Source organism: Lates calcarifer, linkage group LG5 (assembly GCF_001640805.2).
Source record: "Lates calcarifer isolate ASB-BC8 linkage group LG5, TLL_Latcal_v3, whole genome shotgun sequence".
Taxonomy (NCBI): Eukaryota; Metazoa; Chordata; class Actinopteri; family Centropomidae; genus Lates; species Lates calcarifer.
Window position 1 is genome coordinate 1141072 of NC_066837.1, and position 19057 is coordinate 1160128.

General features: G+C 39.5%; 3 protein-coding genes and 2 long non-coding RNA genes across 12 annotated transcripts in view; 3 read left to right on the forward strand and 2 right to left on the reverse strand.

Annotated features, from left to right (window-relative positions):
- Positions 1-19057, forward strand: part of LOC108892170 (NLR family CARD domain-containing protein 3) — a 34278-nt gene that overhangs the window by 7879 nt on the left and 7342 nt on the right. The window lies entirely within an intron of this gene.
- Positions 1-19057, reverse strand: part of LOC127142517 (uncharacterized) — a 62002-nt gene that overhangs the window by 4185 nt on the left and 38760 nt on the right. The gene's annotated exons all lie outside the window — the stretch shown is intronic.
- LOC108892179 (uncharacterized) lies at positions 913-3261 on the forward strand. 3 transcript variants are annotated; one of them, XM_051070968.1, is made up of 5 exons: positions 913-994; positions 1085-1205; positions 1838-2002; positions 2426-2581; positions 3095-3261. In XM_051070968.1, the coding sequence occupies exons 2-5, from the start codon at positions 1157-1159 to the stop codon at positions 3097-3099; spliced, it is 375 nt and encodes a 124-aa protein (XP_050926925.1). In that variant the 5' UTR covers positions 913-994; positions 1085-1156; the 3' UTR covers positions 3100-3261. The 3 variants fall into 3 exon arrangements, with proteins under 3 accessions (XP_050926925.1, XP_018545122.1, XP_050926924.1); XM_018689606.2 differs by having other exon boundaries at positions 916-994; positions 1835-2002; XM_051070967.1 differs by lacking the exon at positions 913-994 and having other exon boundaries at positions 1001-1205; positions 1835-2002.
- The window catches only part of LOC127142511 (uncharacterized), a 31050-nt gene continuing 14802 nt past the window's right edge, over positions 2810-19057 (reverse strand). For both annotated transcript variants that reach the window (XR_007813310.1, XR_007813309.1), the window contains one exon: positions 2810-3061. This is a non-coding gene — a long non-coding RNA (uncharacterized LOC127142511). The remainder of the gene's footprint in view (positions 3062-19057) is intronic.
- On the forward strand, positions 7152-16321 carry LOC108892177 (P2X purinoceptor 7). Of its 3 annotated transcripts, none has more exons than XM_018689604.2 (3): positions 7152-8390; positions 9183-9223; positions 9809-10900. In XM_018689604.2, the coding sequence occupies exons 1-3, from the start codon at positions 8342-8344 to the stop codon at positions 10154-10156; spliced, it is 438 nt and encodes a 145-aa protein (XP_018545120.1). In that variant the 5' UTR covers positions 7152-8341; the 3' UTR covers positions 10157-10900. The 3 variants fall into 3 exon arrangements, with proteins under 3 accessions (XP_018545120.1, XP_050926923.1, XP_018545119.1); XM_051070966.1 differs by lacking the exons at positions 9183-9223; positions 9809-10900 and adding exons at positions 14880-14920; positions 15506-16321 and having other exon boundaries at positions 7954-8390; XM_018689603.2 differs by lacking the exons at positions 7152-8390; positions 9183-9223; positions 9809-10900 and adding exons at positions 13713-14087; positions 14880-14920; positions 15506-16321.

Below are 19057 nucleotides of genomic sequence, written 5' to 3' on the forward strand. Positions count from 1 at the left end.
GCTGGGTAGGTAACATGTCAGTCCTCATTAATCCTCTGTTCTGAAGAGGCACAGTTTGTGGAAACATCTGTTAAAACTGTGTTATTTGCTGTTTGTAAAGTGACTCACAGATACAGGCTCTGAAAAAATGCTGAAGTCTTTATCCAACAATACAACCTCCAAGAGTCGTGCATAAATCCCCTCACACAGTCTGTCAAAGCAGAGGAACCAGATGATAGTTTCTGTACTAAACTACAGTTGAAGTAGTTTATTTCCTGAGCGGTCTGTCTCCAAACATCGTCCCAGCAACTTGTTAAAGTTGCATCATGCATCGGCTTTTCCCACGTTTGTTTGAATTTTCTACGAGTTTCAAGACCCGTCAGATTCTTTTCATCGATGTCAGCGTGTTCAAAGACGTCTGCTGTTCACCTGGTGAGTACAGTTTGATTATTTCTGATAGAAATGATCTTCAGAACTGTGAAAATAAGAGTCAGGATGTAATAAAGCAGAATTATCATTATCTCTCTGTGTTGTTTTCTTTCTTACTACCCTCTTTCACTCCATACTCCACTCTTTAATTCTATATTTCTAACTAACCTTTATTTCTACCTCCTAGTTTCTGCTCCTTTTCTACTCTTTCACTTCATACCACCATCCTTTCTTTCTTTGGAGTATTTTCAGACTGTAGTGTTGCTCTGTTTACTCCAGTAAATGAATTTTTTATTTCTTCCACCACTGACAACAGGGGTCAAAGTGTGTCACCTCAGTTATTCATACTGTTACTCTTTTGCCACTGGTATTATTTTGTACATAATGTTTAATGTGTAACAGTTTAAATCAGAGAAAACAGCAGTGATGAAAATGCAGTCTGACACTGACAGAGTTAGCTAAATGTTTTGTTACTTTCACAGGAATGCAGGATGTTATGATCCATGTCATCAATCACGTGGGAGTATGTGGGGCATCTGGTTAAGGGGCCCCGCCTAATAGCTTCCTTTTTTTGCCATCCTGAACGGTAAGATAAGAGTTATCTCGGAGGAAATACTTGTCCCAGAGTTTGAAGTAGCTACAGCTGAAGAAACTGACTTTCAGCTTCTTTTTTCAGCCTGTTTTATCATCGTCTGGACTTTGTGTCTTCTTTACTTCTGAAGTCTGAGGATTTAAGTAAAAGAGTAAGATGGGAAACTGGTTGTCGTGGGCCTGGGCTGCTGTTCAATCACTGTACGGTAAGATATCTGCCTTCTTTTGTATTGTTTTGACAGTTATATTCAAACTAAATGCATCATTACTGTTAGGAGAGACAGTGAAATGTCCCAGTAAGACATGTAGTGTTTTATTCCTGCAGCCAGACAACGTAGACATGAGTAACATGAGCACAAGCAAACTTTCTCAGTTTTACCTACGAGCCCGAGGTCTTACACAGGATGTCAGTTAGCATTGCATTGCTACACAGCAGCATAGCAGTACACGTTAGCGCAGAAGGAATACAGACCAGTAAGAGCTGGAAAGCTCCAGTGATTAATTGTAAGTAAATCTCACAACTGAAACACAGACGTGTGAACACAATAAACTGTGGAGGGAAAAAACACTTAAAAACAGGAAATAAAAATGTTACATGAGTAACATGAGCACAAGCAAACTTTCTCAGTTTTACCTACGAGCCCGAGGTCTTACACAGGATGTCAGTTAGCATTGCATTGCTACACAGCAGCATAGCAGTACACGTTAGCGCAGAAGGAGACTGTCTCCATTCCTGAAAGTCTGTATATGTGCAGAGCTTCACAGCTTCTTAAACAGTTCAGTCGGTGATGAAGAGTTCTCATTTATTACTCAATGATTGTTCATCTGCTCCCAGCAGTGGAACCAGCAGAGGAACCAGGGGAGACTTCAGTGGACACTCAGAGGGAGACAGGAAACCCAACAATCATTGCCCAGAAAGGAGGAGTCGTCAGCTCACCTCATGTCTCTGGTGTTGTCTCTAGAGGACGAATCAACATGTCCACCAATGTCAACAACACATTTGGTAGGTTGGAGTTCATTTCTAGAGTTCTTCAAGTCGTTATTTACAGTTGAAACAAACACTGAAGCAGCTGATTTTTAAAATTTAGGCAGAATAACTGTTTCCCTCTGTTTCCTATCTTAATGCTAAGCTAAGCTAACAGGCTGCTGGTAGTAGCTTTATATTAAAAGAGTGACATCAATTTTCTGATCTTCTAAAATATTGAACCTTTGCTTCAGGTTAAATTATATTTGTTGATGTAATGACCAAACTCCATCATGTTCAGAGGTTTTATTTTCAGTTTGTTAAACAAAGACATGGTGGTTACACTTTAGATTTGGGTCTATTCTGTCTCTATCGGTCTTTGCTGAGTCAGATCTTAGAAACAGCTCAGTTGGTGATGAGCAGTTTCATTTCTTATTTTTCTGTTTGTTTATCTGCCTCCAGGACAGAGACCAGTGAATACTGCAGCTGAAATTCCAACAGAGACAGAAAGCCCGGCAGTCATTGCTCAGGATGGAGGAGTCGTCAGCAGAGCTCGGCTTTCTCGTGTTCTCTGTGGAGAAGACATTGATGCATCCACCAACGTCACCAACAAATCTGGTAGATTCAAGTTTGGAAACAATTTTTGAAATAACTCTGCAGTCAGAGATGAATATTGTAACCAGGATGTTGTGTAGAGATAATTGCTGATGAAGCACTGGTACATTATCCTGAGCTGTGTGGTGCATGGTGAGTATTTGACCCACACAGGACTCTGAACCCATCAGGTTTAGTTTTTGAGCCAGTTCCTGATCAGCTGTCAGTCAGTCACAGTCAGTCCTCACTAGGGCTGGGTATCGTTCAAAGATTTTCAATACCGGGTAGTATCAAAGCATTTTGGTCGGTGCCATAAAAGAACCAAAGTTCGGTACCCAGCCCTAGTCCTCACAGGTACTTGCAACGGGCTGGAGTCCATTTGAGATGAACCAGACCAGCATCCTGAAGAGTCCAGAACACTGAGGGAAACACTGAAGGATCTTGGCTGCAGAGGTTTGGTCAGGTCATGTTGTGTGTTAGGATCTCTCCTCCCACCTGGTCGGCCTTTCCCTCTACAGTGTCTCTCTCTCTGTGCAGATTGAAGTCCACCTGAGTCCAGTCTCCTGAGTGATGAGATGTGAGGGTAACCAACCAGTTCAACCATCGTGTGGCCTGAAAATCTGATGGACTCTCCCTCTTTGTGTGTTTAAAGTGTGTTGAAAGTCTTTTTCTGAACTAATAATAAAATTCTTATAAAATGTGAATTGACTGAACAAATCATTTGAGAGACTTTGAGGCTCCTCACTGGTCTTCTTCTAATGCAGCCAGTCAGGCTGAGTGACTGCTGATGCTGAAGCTGGAGGCTGCAACTGAGTCATGTCCTAAGAAAACAAGATCAGGACACCAAAAAAGAAAAGACAGAAAGAAAAGGAAAAGAAAGCAAGCTGAGGGGAAAGCAGCTTTAAATAGATCTCCTTCAAAAGAAAGGTGAGCATGAGTAACACAGGTGATAGTTTCTGTACTAAACTACAGTTGAAGTAGTTTATTTCCTGAGCGGTCCGTCTCCAAACATCGTCCCAGCAACTTGTTAAAGTTGCATCATGCATCGGCTTTTCCCACGTTTGTTTGAATTTTCTACGAGTTTCAAGACCCGTCAGATTCTTTTCATCGATGTCAGCGTGTTCACAGACGTCTGCTGTTCACCTGGTGAGTACAGTTTGATGATTTCTGATAGAAATGATCTTCAGAACTGTGAAAATAAGAGTCAGGATGTAATAAAGCAGAATTATCCTCCAAGATTTTTTAGTTTAAACTCTGCTCCTGATTCAGTTTTCCTTTGGGAAAACACAACTGCTGAACATCAAATGTTAACACACCTGTCTGTCTGTTCTACCTCCTTTTACCAGCAGGTGTTGCTCACATCACATTTACTGTGATCACTTGTGTTTATGAGGCACTCTACTCCATACTGAGTACTTTGTACTTTTACTATCATTTGAAATGAGTTTCTTTTACTTGTAATGGAGTATTTTCAGACTGTAGTGTTGCTCCGTTTACTCCAGTAAATGAATTTAATATTACCACAAAGGTCAAAGTGTGTCACCTCAGTTATTCGTACTGTTACACTTACTCTTTTCCAAACTCTTGCCATTGTTAATGTTACATAATACCTTACGTGTAATGTGTAACAATTTTAATCAGAGAAAACAGGAGTGATGAAAATGCAGCCTGACACTGACAGAGTTAGCTAAATGTTTTGTTATTGACTTTCACAGGAATGCAGATACGTATAATATCACATCATCGGCCATGTGCACAGGGAGGGGATCCCAGGATAACATAAGAGGAGGAAGCTGACCTGTTTCTTCCTTTTTTGCTGTATATGGAGGATCCGCGACTGTTTCCCAGACCCTCAGGGCCAGTACACAGGCTTCATCCCTGGCAGGGGTTACTTTGACTAAGAATTCACAGTCAAATCTGAGCTTCAGCTCATCTTCAGATTATAGTTTGGTTTTTGTTTCTGTGGTAAAAAAAAAAAAAAAAAAAAAATTACATTTTTGAATAACTTCATACAGTTGCTAATAATCTTATACAGTGGTGTCACTTTACTTAAACCTCACAAAATCATATTTATAGGACATTATATATTAGATGTATAACCAAGAACTCTGATTCTTCTTTCATGCCCACCTCTTATAATACTTTATAAACCTTCTTATAAGTTGTGCATGATTACAAACATTTATAAAGAGTTTTATTAAGCCTTGTAAATCTCTTATATTGTCTTATGAATGTCCTCATGCTGCATTATAAACATGACCTGCATAGAAAGAGTTATCAGTATGTCTACTTGTGCTGATTTTGTTCCTTTACCACTGAATGGCAATAGAACCTGTGCATCTCAGTAAATATTTCACAGTGTAACCCATAGTCGTGTGCTATAATGGATTTACTAAGATGCAACTTTAAAATAAGGAACCAGTGGGATGTAATCCAATGGGCATTGGCTGGTAATGATACAATGGCTGTATTGCACCAATTCCAAAGATTTTTATGGCTATTAATCATTTAATCATTTCCTTGTAAATACAGTTCTTTCTTTTCACTCTTTTCTTTTACTATAACTGTCCTTTAGCACCAATATACCAAGACAAATTCCTTGTATGTGCAAACTTACTCTGCAATAAAGTCTGATTCTGACTCTGACTCTGACTCTGACTCTGATTTAGCAGAGGAGACACAGGACCTCCAGGACTTCCTTTAGGAAGGAAACAAGATAACGCCAGCCTGTAATTTCTTGCAACATTTAAAGTGACCCACATCAGTAATATCTGCTGTTGCATAATTACGTAGTGTTGTCATGTCCAGGAAATGTTAAGTCACTGTCGTGTTGTACCGTCTTCATGTTGTCTTGTGTCTTCCTGTTTTATTTTGAAATCTTACTCTTCTCTCGTTTCAGGTCACTTGCCTCTTCCCCTCGTGTTTCCCACCTGTCTGATTGCTTGCCCCGCCCTGATTGTCTCCACCTGTTTCCCTTGTGTCTATTTAGAGTCTGTGTCTCCCTTTGTTCTGTGCTAGTTCATCTTGTTCAGTCAGAGAGCCAAGCCAGTCTACACCTCAAGTCCTAGTCACGCTAGGTTTTTGATCCTTTGTGTTTGCCTTATTCTGCCTTGTTTGTTTAGTAGTTTTTGCCTCCTTTTGAGCGATTTTGGTTTGATACTTTGTTACCTTTTGGACTCCTTGCCATCAGTGATTTTGTGTTGTTACTTTGTCAATTAAAGATTGTTTATTTTTTGTACTTTGAGTCTGAGTCGTGCATTTAGGTTCATATCCTGGGTTCAGTCGTGACAAGTGTAGTGTAAGTGCAGTTGGATTCTCTTAGCACTGTGATTTTCTTTTCCTGGGTCCTTATCATGTGTTCTTCATATCTTGAGAATTAACATTTTGGAATAGAATAGAATGCCCTTTATTGTCATTATACTAAAACTACAACGAGATTGGAGAGCTTCTCCTTTTCAGTGCAAACATACAAAACATGCAGAAACAAAATATGTGGAGAAAAGATATAAAAAACAGTGCAACTCTCCAGAGAGGTCAAGGAAAAAAGTGGTTAGGAAAGGACATAGGATGTCTTTTTTTTGACTCTTCGATTGCAGCCCAAGTCAAGGAAAACCTGCTCTCTCTCTCTCTCTCTCTCTCTCTGTTCCTGCTGGAGACCAAATTCTGAACCAATTCATTTTTGGTCACAATGCTTTGAAAGGTTCAAAATTTGGTGCATGAACTGGACAGAACCTTTTTCATGTTGGTGGAAAAGTGGTATAGGCTAGTATCATAATGCAGTTACAACTGTGTGAATGTGATAGTGGTAGCCTGCAAAGAAAAGCATACAAAAGAACATAACTGTCTCAGATGAATTATGCACATTTATGAGCTAGGTTCTTTAGTTCACGTGTCATTTGTATGTGATTTTATTATTATAATTTAATAATGATTTATTTGTCAGATAAAACTCTGAATTCCTGAATCCACACTTATAAAGGTGATTTTTAAAATCACAAACTATGTGTTGTAAACATCCATCAGTTTGCAAACTCACTTCCAGCTTCAACTTTGATCTGCTATTCTTACTGGAGATGTGTTAACACAGTTTTCCTGCACAATAACTGTTAGGATTTGGCAGTATGCCTCTCTCCCCTCTTGTGTCAGTGTGTTTCCCTTCCCTGTGTCTCCTGTTTGTCTCTCCCTGTCTGTGTTTGTTTTCCAGGGTGTGGCCATCTGGTTATCCCCTCCTATCTGAGTTTCCTTCCACTCAATCAAACACTCCTGACTTCAATCTGGTTCATTACCTCACCTGACTCCTGCTGCATTTATACCCGGGTCCTTCACTTCAGTCTTCATCAGATTGTCCGTTTGCCTGCATGATTCCAGTACCTCACCTTTGCTCGCCTGCCACGCCCTGGAGATCTGTTCCCTAAGTTTTGACTCTCGGCTGAGTCCACCTTTTGTTGGAAGCCTGCCTGCCTGCTCCTTTGTCTTGAGTTCCTGTTTTTCCTCAATAAACCCTTCCTTGGCTTTTCAAGTTCTGCATTTTGGCTCCTTTTCTGTTTGAATTCTAACAATAAGATGCTATTAACTCTCAGCTTGACCTTAAAATAAAGTGGTTTATAATTGGTTGTTGTTAGCTTATATTACTTATTGCTCTGGTTTCCTTTTAGTGATGTCACTGGATTACTAGATCTCATACATTAATTGATCATTTAAGATACTAATTACACCTCACAGGTGGTTCTCTTCTTGTATGGTAACCCTCCTCGTTCCATGCTCTAAATTTGCCTCCAATTTTTCCTGCCAGTTATCATGCAAACATTTTTGATCATCTTGGTAGAAAACAGATAAAAAAGAGGCAATGGTCAAGGTCCTAAGGTTTAAAATGACATTACAGCTCTCAGGTGGGTGTGGAAAATGTGTTCCCTTTACCTGAACATGCTTCTTTTATGGTCTCTTCTCATTTGCTACCTGATGTTTTCACTCTTACCTCTCCATAGTATACCAATGTTTCTCATCTACTTCCCCCTTCCCTTCCCACCTGTCTCTATCTATCTGTTTGATCACAGTGTTGGCATGAATACTATTCCACTTCCTCTCCTTCCTCTTGTTTTGCCTTAACTTTAGTTGGTGGCTATGTGATGTAACTCTATGCCATTAATTCCAGGTTTAGTTTTCCAAGTGGCAGAGGACCCAGAGAACTCCAAGGTTCCTGAACACACACAAAAAAAAGCTGTTTCCTGCATTTATATACATTTATAGCATCTGGCTAATGACAAAACATGATAAAACTGGTAATTTTGTCTTCCATAATTATGTTTGTATACCGCTAATATTCCATATTAATGATCATAAATAGCTGCAATATTAATTAACCACACAACACACAGTGCTTTACGGTAAATGATTATATAATGTTACATAAAGAATGTGGGCCGAAAATTTTAACTTGTTTTTCCAATGTCAACAAGCTGATGAGTAATAATGGGTGGTTGAGCGAAGCACAGCCACTTCCTGCTATCTCAGGTGATCAAATGCAAATTAGCAGCATCTGACATTAAAATAGAAGGAGGCAAGCTCTGAGGTTTGACTTTCATTTCAGCTCCGCATACAGTAACCTCCAGACAGATGCTCTTTTACTTTTCTCTGCTCCTCAGTATTAACTAGTATTACAGGAACCTGAAACTGGGTATAGAAATACAGGAGGAAACTTTGTGATAAAAAATCACTTGTATTATTTTCTGTGTAATTTTCATCCTTTAATTCTGAAGTCAGGAGAGTTGAGTGAAGAAATACAGAATGGAAAACTTGTGCCCAACTGGCCAGACTTCAGGTTCATCAACACCAGGTAAGATGGTGGTTTTTCTTTCCTTAATGTTTCCACTGTTTATGGGCACTTCAGCTTCAAAATACAAAAATGTACAGTATTTCTGTAGGCAAAACACAAATAGCTCTGCCTGAAACAAAAACAATTGTTCAGAGAGTTGACTTGACCCCACCTGTTTGTTTAAGGCAGTGAAAACTGGACTAACAAGTTGCCAGTGCGTCAGCTGCAGGGACATCATGACTTTGTGGAATGATGTTCAGCTTGATTTATTGGTAGCTTATGAAAAAATATTTTGCATGGATTCAAATAAATGTGTAAAAGTGTTGAGTGTTCTTGACTCCAGTTCCTGGTTCAGTTGCTGGGAGTTCTGCTGCCAGTGTCCTCGTTCATTAATACAACCACAGAGACCATGTCTCAAAAAACAGGACCAGTCTAATTGTTGGCATGGTGCTTTTTATGAACTACTGGCTTGAAGTTGACTGTGGTGAATTCTTATACATTCAGGTGTTTTGTGTTTTGAATGTGTTCGTGGTCAGTTTTTAGAGATTTAATCAGTGTCAGTTTTTCAGCCCTGAACCCCCCATTTGGAATTTAGAATCATTTTCTTACGTTATTCAGTCACTTCTGTTTTTTTGCTATTAATGTCGTGCCATAGGGTGTATCTACCAAGGGGACATTGTTGAGTCAGACACCTTACACAAATCAATAAATAGAGCTGCACAATATTTGTCATTCACCACTTTAACAGCAGTTATTGTGTTGTGTTTTTTGCTAAAGCCTGACTGATGTTGAACACTGTTTTTTCTTTACAAGGAGACTCATCCAGGAGGAGTGAAGCTGCAGGAGACTCTCAGGTATGAAGAGACAACAAGAGCTCACACACTGACTCTCTGTCACTCTGACAAACTGAGGACTGATGGTTCTTAGTCTGTACCGGCAGCTCTGCTGATGAAGGTCCTTCTATACAGCCAGTTCAAGGCAGGAAGGACAGGTCAGAGAGAGCTACGCCTGCTTGAGCAGAGCTAGTTTAAGGTTAAATGTACAGTTGGTGATTAGCAGCTGTAATGAAGAATATACATAGATTTACTGGACTGCATCCCAGTATGACCCTCTGCCTTCCTTAGAAACCAAAGAAAATAGTATTTGGTTTTCTCTTTGTGTATGACCAGCAGGATAGATCTGCTTCATCCACACATTATGCATAAACACTGACGCATGCTTTGACACAGCGTTCTCACATAGTGAGCCCTCTGGTGGCCATGGGGACCATAAGCAGGCACTTCAACAAAGAAAACTTGAGAAGCGTTTTGGATTGAGAAATCACAGGCAACTAAACATTAAGTGAAGGCATACATTTAACTTTTTCTCTGTCCATTCATTTCTATTTTGCAAATGTGTATGGTTTTCTGTAACCACTGTCACCATGCCACCCTGCCCAGGGTCAGCCAGCCTGGTGTGTCTGCCAGGGATGCAGGGAGATGCCCTCTGACATTGAGAAGAAGTGCTGCGACCAAGACCCCCCCAACTGCATTGCTATATCAGCACTCATGGTCTCCAACGTTTTGAATGAAAGGGGCAGAAGAATTGGGAATGATGACCGTGGGGAGATGAACCGGCAGCGCCGCAAAGCAGCCTATAGACGGTTTGTTGAGTGGAAGTATGGATCACTTGGATCTAGAAACAGAGAAGTAATACCAAGCTGCTGTGTATGGAGGATCCGCGACTGTTTCCCAGACCCTCAGGGCCAGTACACAGGCTTCATCCCTGGCAGGGGTTACTTTGACTAAGAATTCACAGTCAAATCTGAGCTTCAGCTCATCTTCAGATTATAGTTTGGTTTTTGTTTCTGTGGTAAAAAAAAAAAAAAAAAAAAATTACATTTTTGAATAACTTCATACAGTTGCTAATAATCTTATACAGTGGTGTCACTTTACTTAAACCTCACAAAATCATATTTATAGGACATTATATATTAGATGTATAACCAAGAACTCAGATTCTTCTTTCATGCCCACCTCTTATAATACTTTATAAACCTTCTTATAAGTTGTGCATGATTACAAACATTTATAAAGAGTTTTATTAAGCCTTGTAAATCTCTTATATTGTCTTATGAATGTCCTCATGCTGCATTATAAACATGACCTGCATAGAAAGAGTTATCAGTATGTCTACTTGTGCTGATTTTGTTCCTTTACCACTGAATGGCAATAGAACCTGTGCATCTCAGTAAATATTTCACAGTGTAACCCATAGTCGTGTGCTATAATGGATTTACTAAGATGCAACTTTAAAATAAGGAACCAGTGGGATGTAATCCAATGGGCATTGGCTGGTAATGATACAATGGCTGTATTGCACCAATTCCAAAGATTTTTATGGCTATTAATCATTTAATCATTTCCTTGTAAATACAGTTCTTTCTTTTCACTCTTTTCTTTTACTATAACTGTCCTTTAGCACCAATATACCAAGACAAATTCCTTGTATGTGCAAACTTACTCTGCAATAAAGTCTGATTCTGACTCTGACTCTGACTCTGACTCTGATTTAGCAGAGGAGACACAGGACCTCCAGGACTTCCTTTAGGAAGGAAACAAGATAACGCCAGCCTGTAATTTCTTGCAACATTTAAAGTGACCCACATCAGTAATATCTGCTGTTGCATAATTACGTAGTGTTGTCATGTCCAGGAAATGTTAAGTCACTGTCGTGTTGTACCGTCTTCATGTTGTCTTGTGTCTTCCTGTTTTATTTTGAAATCTTACTCTTCTCTCGTTTCAGGTCACTTGCCTCTTCCCCTCGTGTTTCCCACCTGTCTGATTGCTTGCCCCGCCCTGATTGTCTCCACCTGTTTCCCTTGTGTCTATTTAGAGTCTGTGTCTCCCTTTGTTCTGTGCTAGTTCATCTTGTTCAGTCAGAGAGCCAAGCCAGTCTACACCTCAAGTCCTAGTCACGCTAGGTTTTTGATCCTTTGTGTTTGCCTTATTCTGCCTTGTTTGTTTAGTAGTTTTTGCCTCCTTTTGAGCGATTTTGGTTTGATACTTTGTTACCTTTTGGACTCCTTGCCATCAGTGATTTTGTGTTGTTACTTTGTCAATTAAAGATTGTTTATTTTTTGTACTTTGAGTCTGAGTCGTGCATTTAGGTTCATATCCTGGGTTCAGTCGTGACAAGTGTAGTGTAAGTGCAGTTGGATTCTCTTAGCACTGTGATTTTCTTTTCCTGGGTCCTTATCATGTGTTCTTCATATCTTGAGAATTAACATTTTGGAATAGAATAGAATGCCCTTTATTGTCATTATACTAAAACTACAACGAGATTGGAGAGCTTCTCCTTTTCAGTGCAAACATACAAAACATGCAGAAACAAAATATGTGGAGAAAAGATATAAAAAACAGTGCAACTCTCCAGAGAGGTCAAGGAAAAAAGTGGTTAGGAAAGGACATAGGATGTCTTTTTTTTGACTCTTCGATTGCAGCCCAAGTCAAGGAAAACCTGCTCTCTCTCTCTCTCTCTCTCTCTCTGTTCCTGCTGGAGACCAAATTCTGAACCAATTCATTTTTGGTCACAATGCTTTGAAAGGTTCAAAATTTGGTGCATGAACTGGACAGAACCTTTTTCATGTTGGTGGAAAAGTGGTATAGGCTAGTATCATAATGCAGTTACAACTGTGTGAATGTGATAGTGGTAGCCTGCAAAGAAAAGCATACAAAAGAACATAACTGTCTCAGATGAATTATGCACATTTATGAGCTAGGTTCTTTAGTTCACGTGTCATTTGTATGTGATTTTATTATTATAATTTAATAATGATTTATTTGTCAGATAAAACTCTGAATTCCTGAATCCACACTTATAAAGGTGATTTTTAAAATCACAAACTATGTGTTGTAAACATCCATCAGTTTGCAAACTCACTTCCAGCTTCAACTTTGATCTGCTATTCTTACTGGAGATGTGTTAACACAGTTTTCCTGCACAATAACTGTTAGGATTTGGCAGTATGCCTCTCTCCCCTCTTGTGTCAGTGTGTTTCCCTTCCCTGTGTCTCCTGTTTGTCTCTCCCTGTCTGTGTTTGTTTTCCAGGGTGTGGCCATCTGGTTATCCCCTCCTATCTGAGTTTCCTTCCACTCAATCAAACACTCCTGACTTCAATCTGGTTCATTACCTCACCTGACTCCTGCTGCATTTATACCCGGGTCCTTCACTTCAGTCTTCATCAGATTGTCCGTTTGCCTGCATGATTCCAGTACCTCACCTTTGCTCGCCTGCCACGCCCTGGAGATCTGTTCCCTAAGTTTTGACTCTCGGCTGAGTCCACCTTTTGTTGGAAGCCTGCCTGCCTGCTCCTTTGTCTTGAGTTCCTGTTTTTCCTCAATAAACCCTTCCTTGGCTTTTCAAGTTCTGCATTTTGGCTCCTTTTCTGTTTGAATTCTAACAATAAGATGCTATTAACTCTCAGCTTGACCTTAAAATAAAGTGGTTTATAATTGGTTGTTGTTAGCTTATATTACTTATTGCTCTGGTTTCCTTTTAGTGATGTCACTGGATTACTAGATCTCATACATTAATTGATCATTTAAGATACTAATTACACCTCACAGGTGGTTCTCTTCTTGTATGGTAACCCTCCTCGTTCCATGCTCTAAATTTGCCTCCAATTTTTCCTGCCAGTTATCATGCAAACATTTTTGATCATCTTGGTAGAAAACAGATAAAAAAGAGGCAATGGTCAAGGTCCTAAGGTTTAAAATGACATTACAGCTCTCAGGTGGGTGTGGAAAATGTGTTCCCTTTACCTGAACATGCTTCTTTTATGGTCTCTTCTCATTTGCTACCTGATGTTTTCACTCTTACCTCTCCATAGTATACCAATGTTTCTCATCTACTTCCCCCTTCCCTTCCCACCTGTCTCTATCTATCTGTTTGATCACAGTGTTGGCATGAATACTATTCCACTTCCTCTCCTTCCTCTTGTTTTGCCTTAACTTTAGTTGGTGGCTATGTGATGTAACTCTATGCCATTAATTCCAGGTTTAGTTTTCCAAGTGGCAGAGGACCCAGAGAACTCCAAGGTTCCTGAACACACACAAAAAAAAGCTGTTTCCTGCATTTATATACATTTATAGCATCTGGCTAATGACAAAACATGATAAAACTGGTAATTTTGTCTTCCATAATTATGTTTGTATACCGCTAATATTCCATATTAATGATCATAAATAGCTGCAATATTAATTAACCACACAACACACAGTGCTTTACGGTAAATGATTATATAATGTTACATAAAGAATGTGGGCCGAAAATTTTAACTTGTTTTTCCAATGTCAACAAGCTGATGAGTAATAATGGGTGGTTGAGCGAAGCACAGCCACTTCCTGCTATCTCAGGTGATCAAATGCAAATTAGCAGCATCTGACATTAAAATAGAAGGAGGCAAGCTCTGAGGTTTGACTTTCATTTCAGCTCCGCATACAGTAACCTCCAGACAGATGCTCTTTTACTTTTCTCTGCTCCTCAGTATTAACTAGTATTACAGGAACCTGAAACTGGGTATAGAAATACAGGAGGAAACTTTGTGATAAAAAATCACTTGTATTATTTTCTGTGTAATTTTCATCCTTTAATTCTGAAGTCAGGAGAGTTGAGTGAAGAAATACAGAATGGAAAACTTGTGCCCAACTGGCCAGACTTCAGGTTCATCAACACCAGGTAAGATGGTGGTTTTTCTTTCCTTAATGTTTCCACTGTTTATGGGCACTTCAGCTTCAAAATACAAAAATGTACAGTATTTCTGTAGGCAAAACACAAATAGCTCTGCCTGAAACAAAAACAATTGTTCAGAGAGTTGACTTGACCCCACCTGTTTGTTTAAGGCAGTGAAAACTGGACTAACAAGTTGCCAGTGTGTCAGCTGCAGGGACATCATGACTTTGTGGAATGATGTTCAGCTTGATTTATTGGTAGCTTATGAAAAAATATTTTGCATGGATTCAAATAAATGTGTAAAAGTGTTGAGTGTTCTTGACTCCAGTTCCTGGTTCAGTTGCTGGGAGTTCTGCTGCCAGTGTCCTCGTTCATTAATACAACCACAGAGACCATGTCTCAAAAAACAGGACCAGTCTAATTGTTGGCATGGTGCTTTTTATGAACTACTGGCTTGAAGTTGACTGTGGTGAATTCTTATACATTCAGGTGTTTTGTGTTTTGAATGTGTTCGAGGTCAGTTTTTAGAGATTTAATCAGTGTCAGTTTTTCAGCCCTGAACCCCCCATTTGGAATTTAGAATCATTTTCTTACGTTATTCAGTCACTTCTGTTTTTTTGCTATTAATGTCGTGCCATAGGGTGTATCTACCAAGGGGACATTGTTGAGTCAGACACCTTACACAAATCAATAAATAGAGCTGCACAATATTTGTCATTCACCACTTTAACAGCAGTTATTGTGTTGTGTTGTTTGCTAAAGCCTGACTGATGTTGAACACTGTTTTTTCTTTACAAGGAGACTCATCCAGGAGGAGTGAAGCTGCAGGAGACTCTCAGGTATGAAGAGACAACAAGAGCTCACACACTGACTCTCTGTCACTCTGACAAACTGAGGACTGATGGTTCTTAGTCTGTACCGGCAGCTCTGCTGATGAAGGTCCTTCTATACAGCCAGTTCAAGGCAGGAAGGACAGGTCAGAGAGAGCTACGCCTGCTTGAGCAGAGCTAGTTTAAGGTTAAATGTACAGTTGGTGATTAGCAGCTGTAATGAAGAATATACATAGATTTACTGGACTGCATCCCAGTATGACCCTCTGCCTTCCTTAGAAACCAAAGAAAATAGTATTTGGTTTTCTCTTTGTGTATGACCAGCAGGATAGATCTGCTTCATCCACACATTATGCATAAACACTGACGCATGCTTTGACACAGCGTTCTCACATAGTGAGCCCTCTGGTGGCCATGGGGACCATAAGCAGGCACTTAAACAAAGAAAACTTGAGAAGCGTTTTGGATTGAGAAATCACAGGCAACTAAACATTAAGTGAAGGCATACATTTAACTTTTTCTCTGTCCATTCATTTCTATTTTGCAAATGTGTATGGTTTTCTGTAACCACTGTCACCATGCCACCCTGCCCAGGGTCAGCCAGCCTGGTGTGTCTGCCAGGGATGCAGGGAGATGCCCTCTGACATTGAGAAGAAGTGCTGCGACCAAGACCCCCCCAACTGCATTGCTATATCAGCACTCATGGTCTCCAACGTTTTGAATGAAAGGGGCGGAAGAATTGGGAATGATGACCGTGGGGAGATGAACCGGCAGCGCCGCAAAGCAGCCTATAGACGGTTTGTTGAGTGGAAGTATGGATCACTTGGATCTAGAAACAGAGAAGTAATACCAAGCTGCTGTGTATGGAAGATCCGCGACTGTTTCCCAGACCCTCAGGGCCAGTACACAGGCTTCATCCCTGGCAGGGGTTACTTTGACTAAGAATTCACAGTCAAATCTGAGCTTCAGCTCATCTTCAGATTATAGTTTGGTTTTTGTTTCTGTGGTAAAAAAAAAAAAAAAAAAAAATTACATTTTTGAATAACTTCATACAGTTGCTAATAATCTTATACAGTGGTGTCACTTTACTTAAACCTCACAAAATCATATTTATAGGGCATTATATATTAGATGTATAACCAAGAACTCAGATTCTTCTTTCATGCCCACCTCTTATAATACTTTATAAACCTTCTTATAAGTTGTGCATGATTACAAACATTTATAAAGAGTTTTATTAAGCCTTGTAAATCTCTTATATTGTCTTATGAATGTCCTTATGCTGCATTATAAACATGACCTGCATAGAAAGAGTTATCAGTATGTCTACTTGTGCTGATTTTGTTCCTTTACCACTGAATGGCAATAGAACCTGTGCATCTCAGTAAATATTTCACAGTGTAACCCATAGTCGTGTGCTATAATGGATTTACTAAGAGTGAAGAAGATGCAACTTTAAAATAAGGAACCAGTCGGATGTAATCCAATGGGCATTGGCTGGTAATGATACAATGGCTGTATTGCACCAATTCCAAAGATTTTTATGGCTATTAATCATTTAATCATTTCCTTGTAAATACAGTTCTTTCTTTTCACTCTTTTCTTTTACTATAACTGTTATGGCTATTAATCATTTACACCCAAAAACAACAACAAAAAAAAAAAAAAAAAAAAAAAAAAAAAGGAAAATAAGACCCAGGTTCAAAAATATTTAGGTAAATCATTGACATCTCAACCAAGGACTGACAAAGACTCTATAGAAGGCCAAATACAACGTTACGTTAAATGTTGTCAATACAACGTCAAATCACAAATTTCACACAGTCTAAGAAAACACAACATGAACAAAGTATATGGGCTGTATAACTGCACATGAAGAGGGACAAAGACAGAACATATCATGTCATGTCAAACTTCAAATTTTGTATGGTTAAATCTATAGAGTGGCCTACATCTGAAAAGCAGAAACATCCTCAGTGAAATATTGTAAACTGTCAAAACAGGCTTGACATACTTTATCATATTACTCTCTGATGAATTCTAACTGCAGTATTTTCATGAATATGGACTTTGTTACAGTAGGTAATGTACCTTTCCAGAGAAGCCATCAATACCACTGAATATCACCATGTTAATACTGATGGAAGTAGCTTGTAACTGTCATCTAACTTTAAATAGAGGAATCTCTGTCTGTCCTTTAATTTTCCCAGCAGCTACTCATCCAATTATCTTCAGATTTCGCGGGTGTATTGTTGAGGACTGAAGGTAGTGCAGTGTCGACTGTGAAGTTTTTTGGATCAGCGTTTCTCGAGAAAGGTTTAAACATCGCTTTTCTACATAGTGGAACTATACTTCGAAGGGAGTGCAGCACCCGGACAAATTACAGCGCGCACAAGCCACAGTTATAAGAACTGCGAAACGGCCGCCACCCGGTCTCACTGTGAACGCACGCTGCCGCGAAACAGTCAATGTTAGCAAAATGAAAAGAAAGAAAAAAACAGAAGAAGAGGGAAAGCGACACCAGGACAGTGGTAAGTGACATAATAATGATGATAAATACACAGTGATTAGATTGATTTGACTTTATATTGTGCAGGTAAATGTGCTAACGTTAGCTGGGTAGGTAACATGTCAGTCCTCATTAATCCTCTGTTCTGAAGAGGCACAGTTTGTGGAAACATCTGTTAAAACTGTGTTATTTGCTGTTTGTAAAGTGACTCACAGATATAGGCTCTGAAAAAACTATTCACGACTTCATTTAGGTTTTAACCTGCGAGCAAACTCTTACATTTGGTATAGATAGCCAGCTAGCTTTCAGTTCTCTCAACCCAGGAACAAAAATCTCTTCCTTAATGTCATTTGTTTTCTGTTCCATCTCTATCTACCACCTGACACTGACACAGATACACCACCACACCATGTTGGGAAAAATGGTTCAACTCAACTTTAACTGTAATGTTATTATTTTACATTTGCTGAAGTCTTTATCAAACAATACAACCTCCCAGAGTCGTGCATAAATCCCCTCACACAGTCTGTCAAAGCAGAGGAACCAGATGATAGTTTCTGTACTAAACTACAGTTGAAGTAGTTTATTTCCTGAGCGGTCCGTCTCCAAACATCGTCCCAGCAACTTGTTAAAGTTGCATCATGCATCGGCTTTTCCCACGTTTGTTTGAATTTTCTACGAGTTTCAAGACCTGTCAGATTCTTTTCATCGATGTCAGCGTGTTCACAGACGTCTGCTGTTCACCTGGTGAGTACAGTTTGATTATTTCTGATAGAAATGATCTTCAGAACTGTGAAAATAAGAGTCAGGATGTAATAAAAACAGAATTATCATTATCTCTCTGTGTTGTTTTCTTTCTTACTACCCTCTTTCACTCCATACTCCACTCTTTAATTCTATATTTCTAACTCTTTTCCTTTATTTAATTCTCTACCTCCTTGTTTCTGCTCCTTTTCTCCTCTTTCACTTCATACCACCTTCATCCTTTCTTTCTTTGGAGTATTTTCAGACTGTAGTGTTGCTCATTACTCCAGTAAATTAATTTAATATTTCTTCCACCACTGACAACAAGGGTCAAAATGTCAGTTACTAATACCACCCATCCCTCCTTTATCTATACCTCTTATCTATTAAGAGTTGCAGGGTTGCTGGAGCCTATCCCAGCTGACATGTGGGGCGAGAGGTGGGTTACACCCTGTACAGATAGCCAGTCCATCACGGCCAACACATACAAACAACCATTCATACTAACATTCACACCTACAGTCACCAATTAACCTTTGGACTGTGGGAGGAAGCCAGAGTATCCAGAGAGAACAGGGAGACCACACAGAAAAGCCACAGGCGAACCGGGCCTCGAATCCAGAACCTTCTTGTAAGGCAACAGTGCTACCCACCGTGCCACCGTGCCACCCAAATACTGTTGTATTTATCCTCCTACCAACTCTTGCTACTACTATTATTGTTTTGAACATATGTATTCTACAATAGAATGTAATTAAAATACAGTCTGACACTAATTAAAATGAAAAGTTTAATAATTACTTTCAATAGAAAATAATGACTTCCTGTCAGCAGAGCAGACCCCCCCCCCCCATCATCAAATAGAAAGTAACACCCAAGAGAAAGACGCAGCG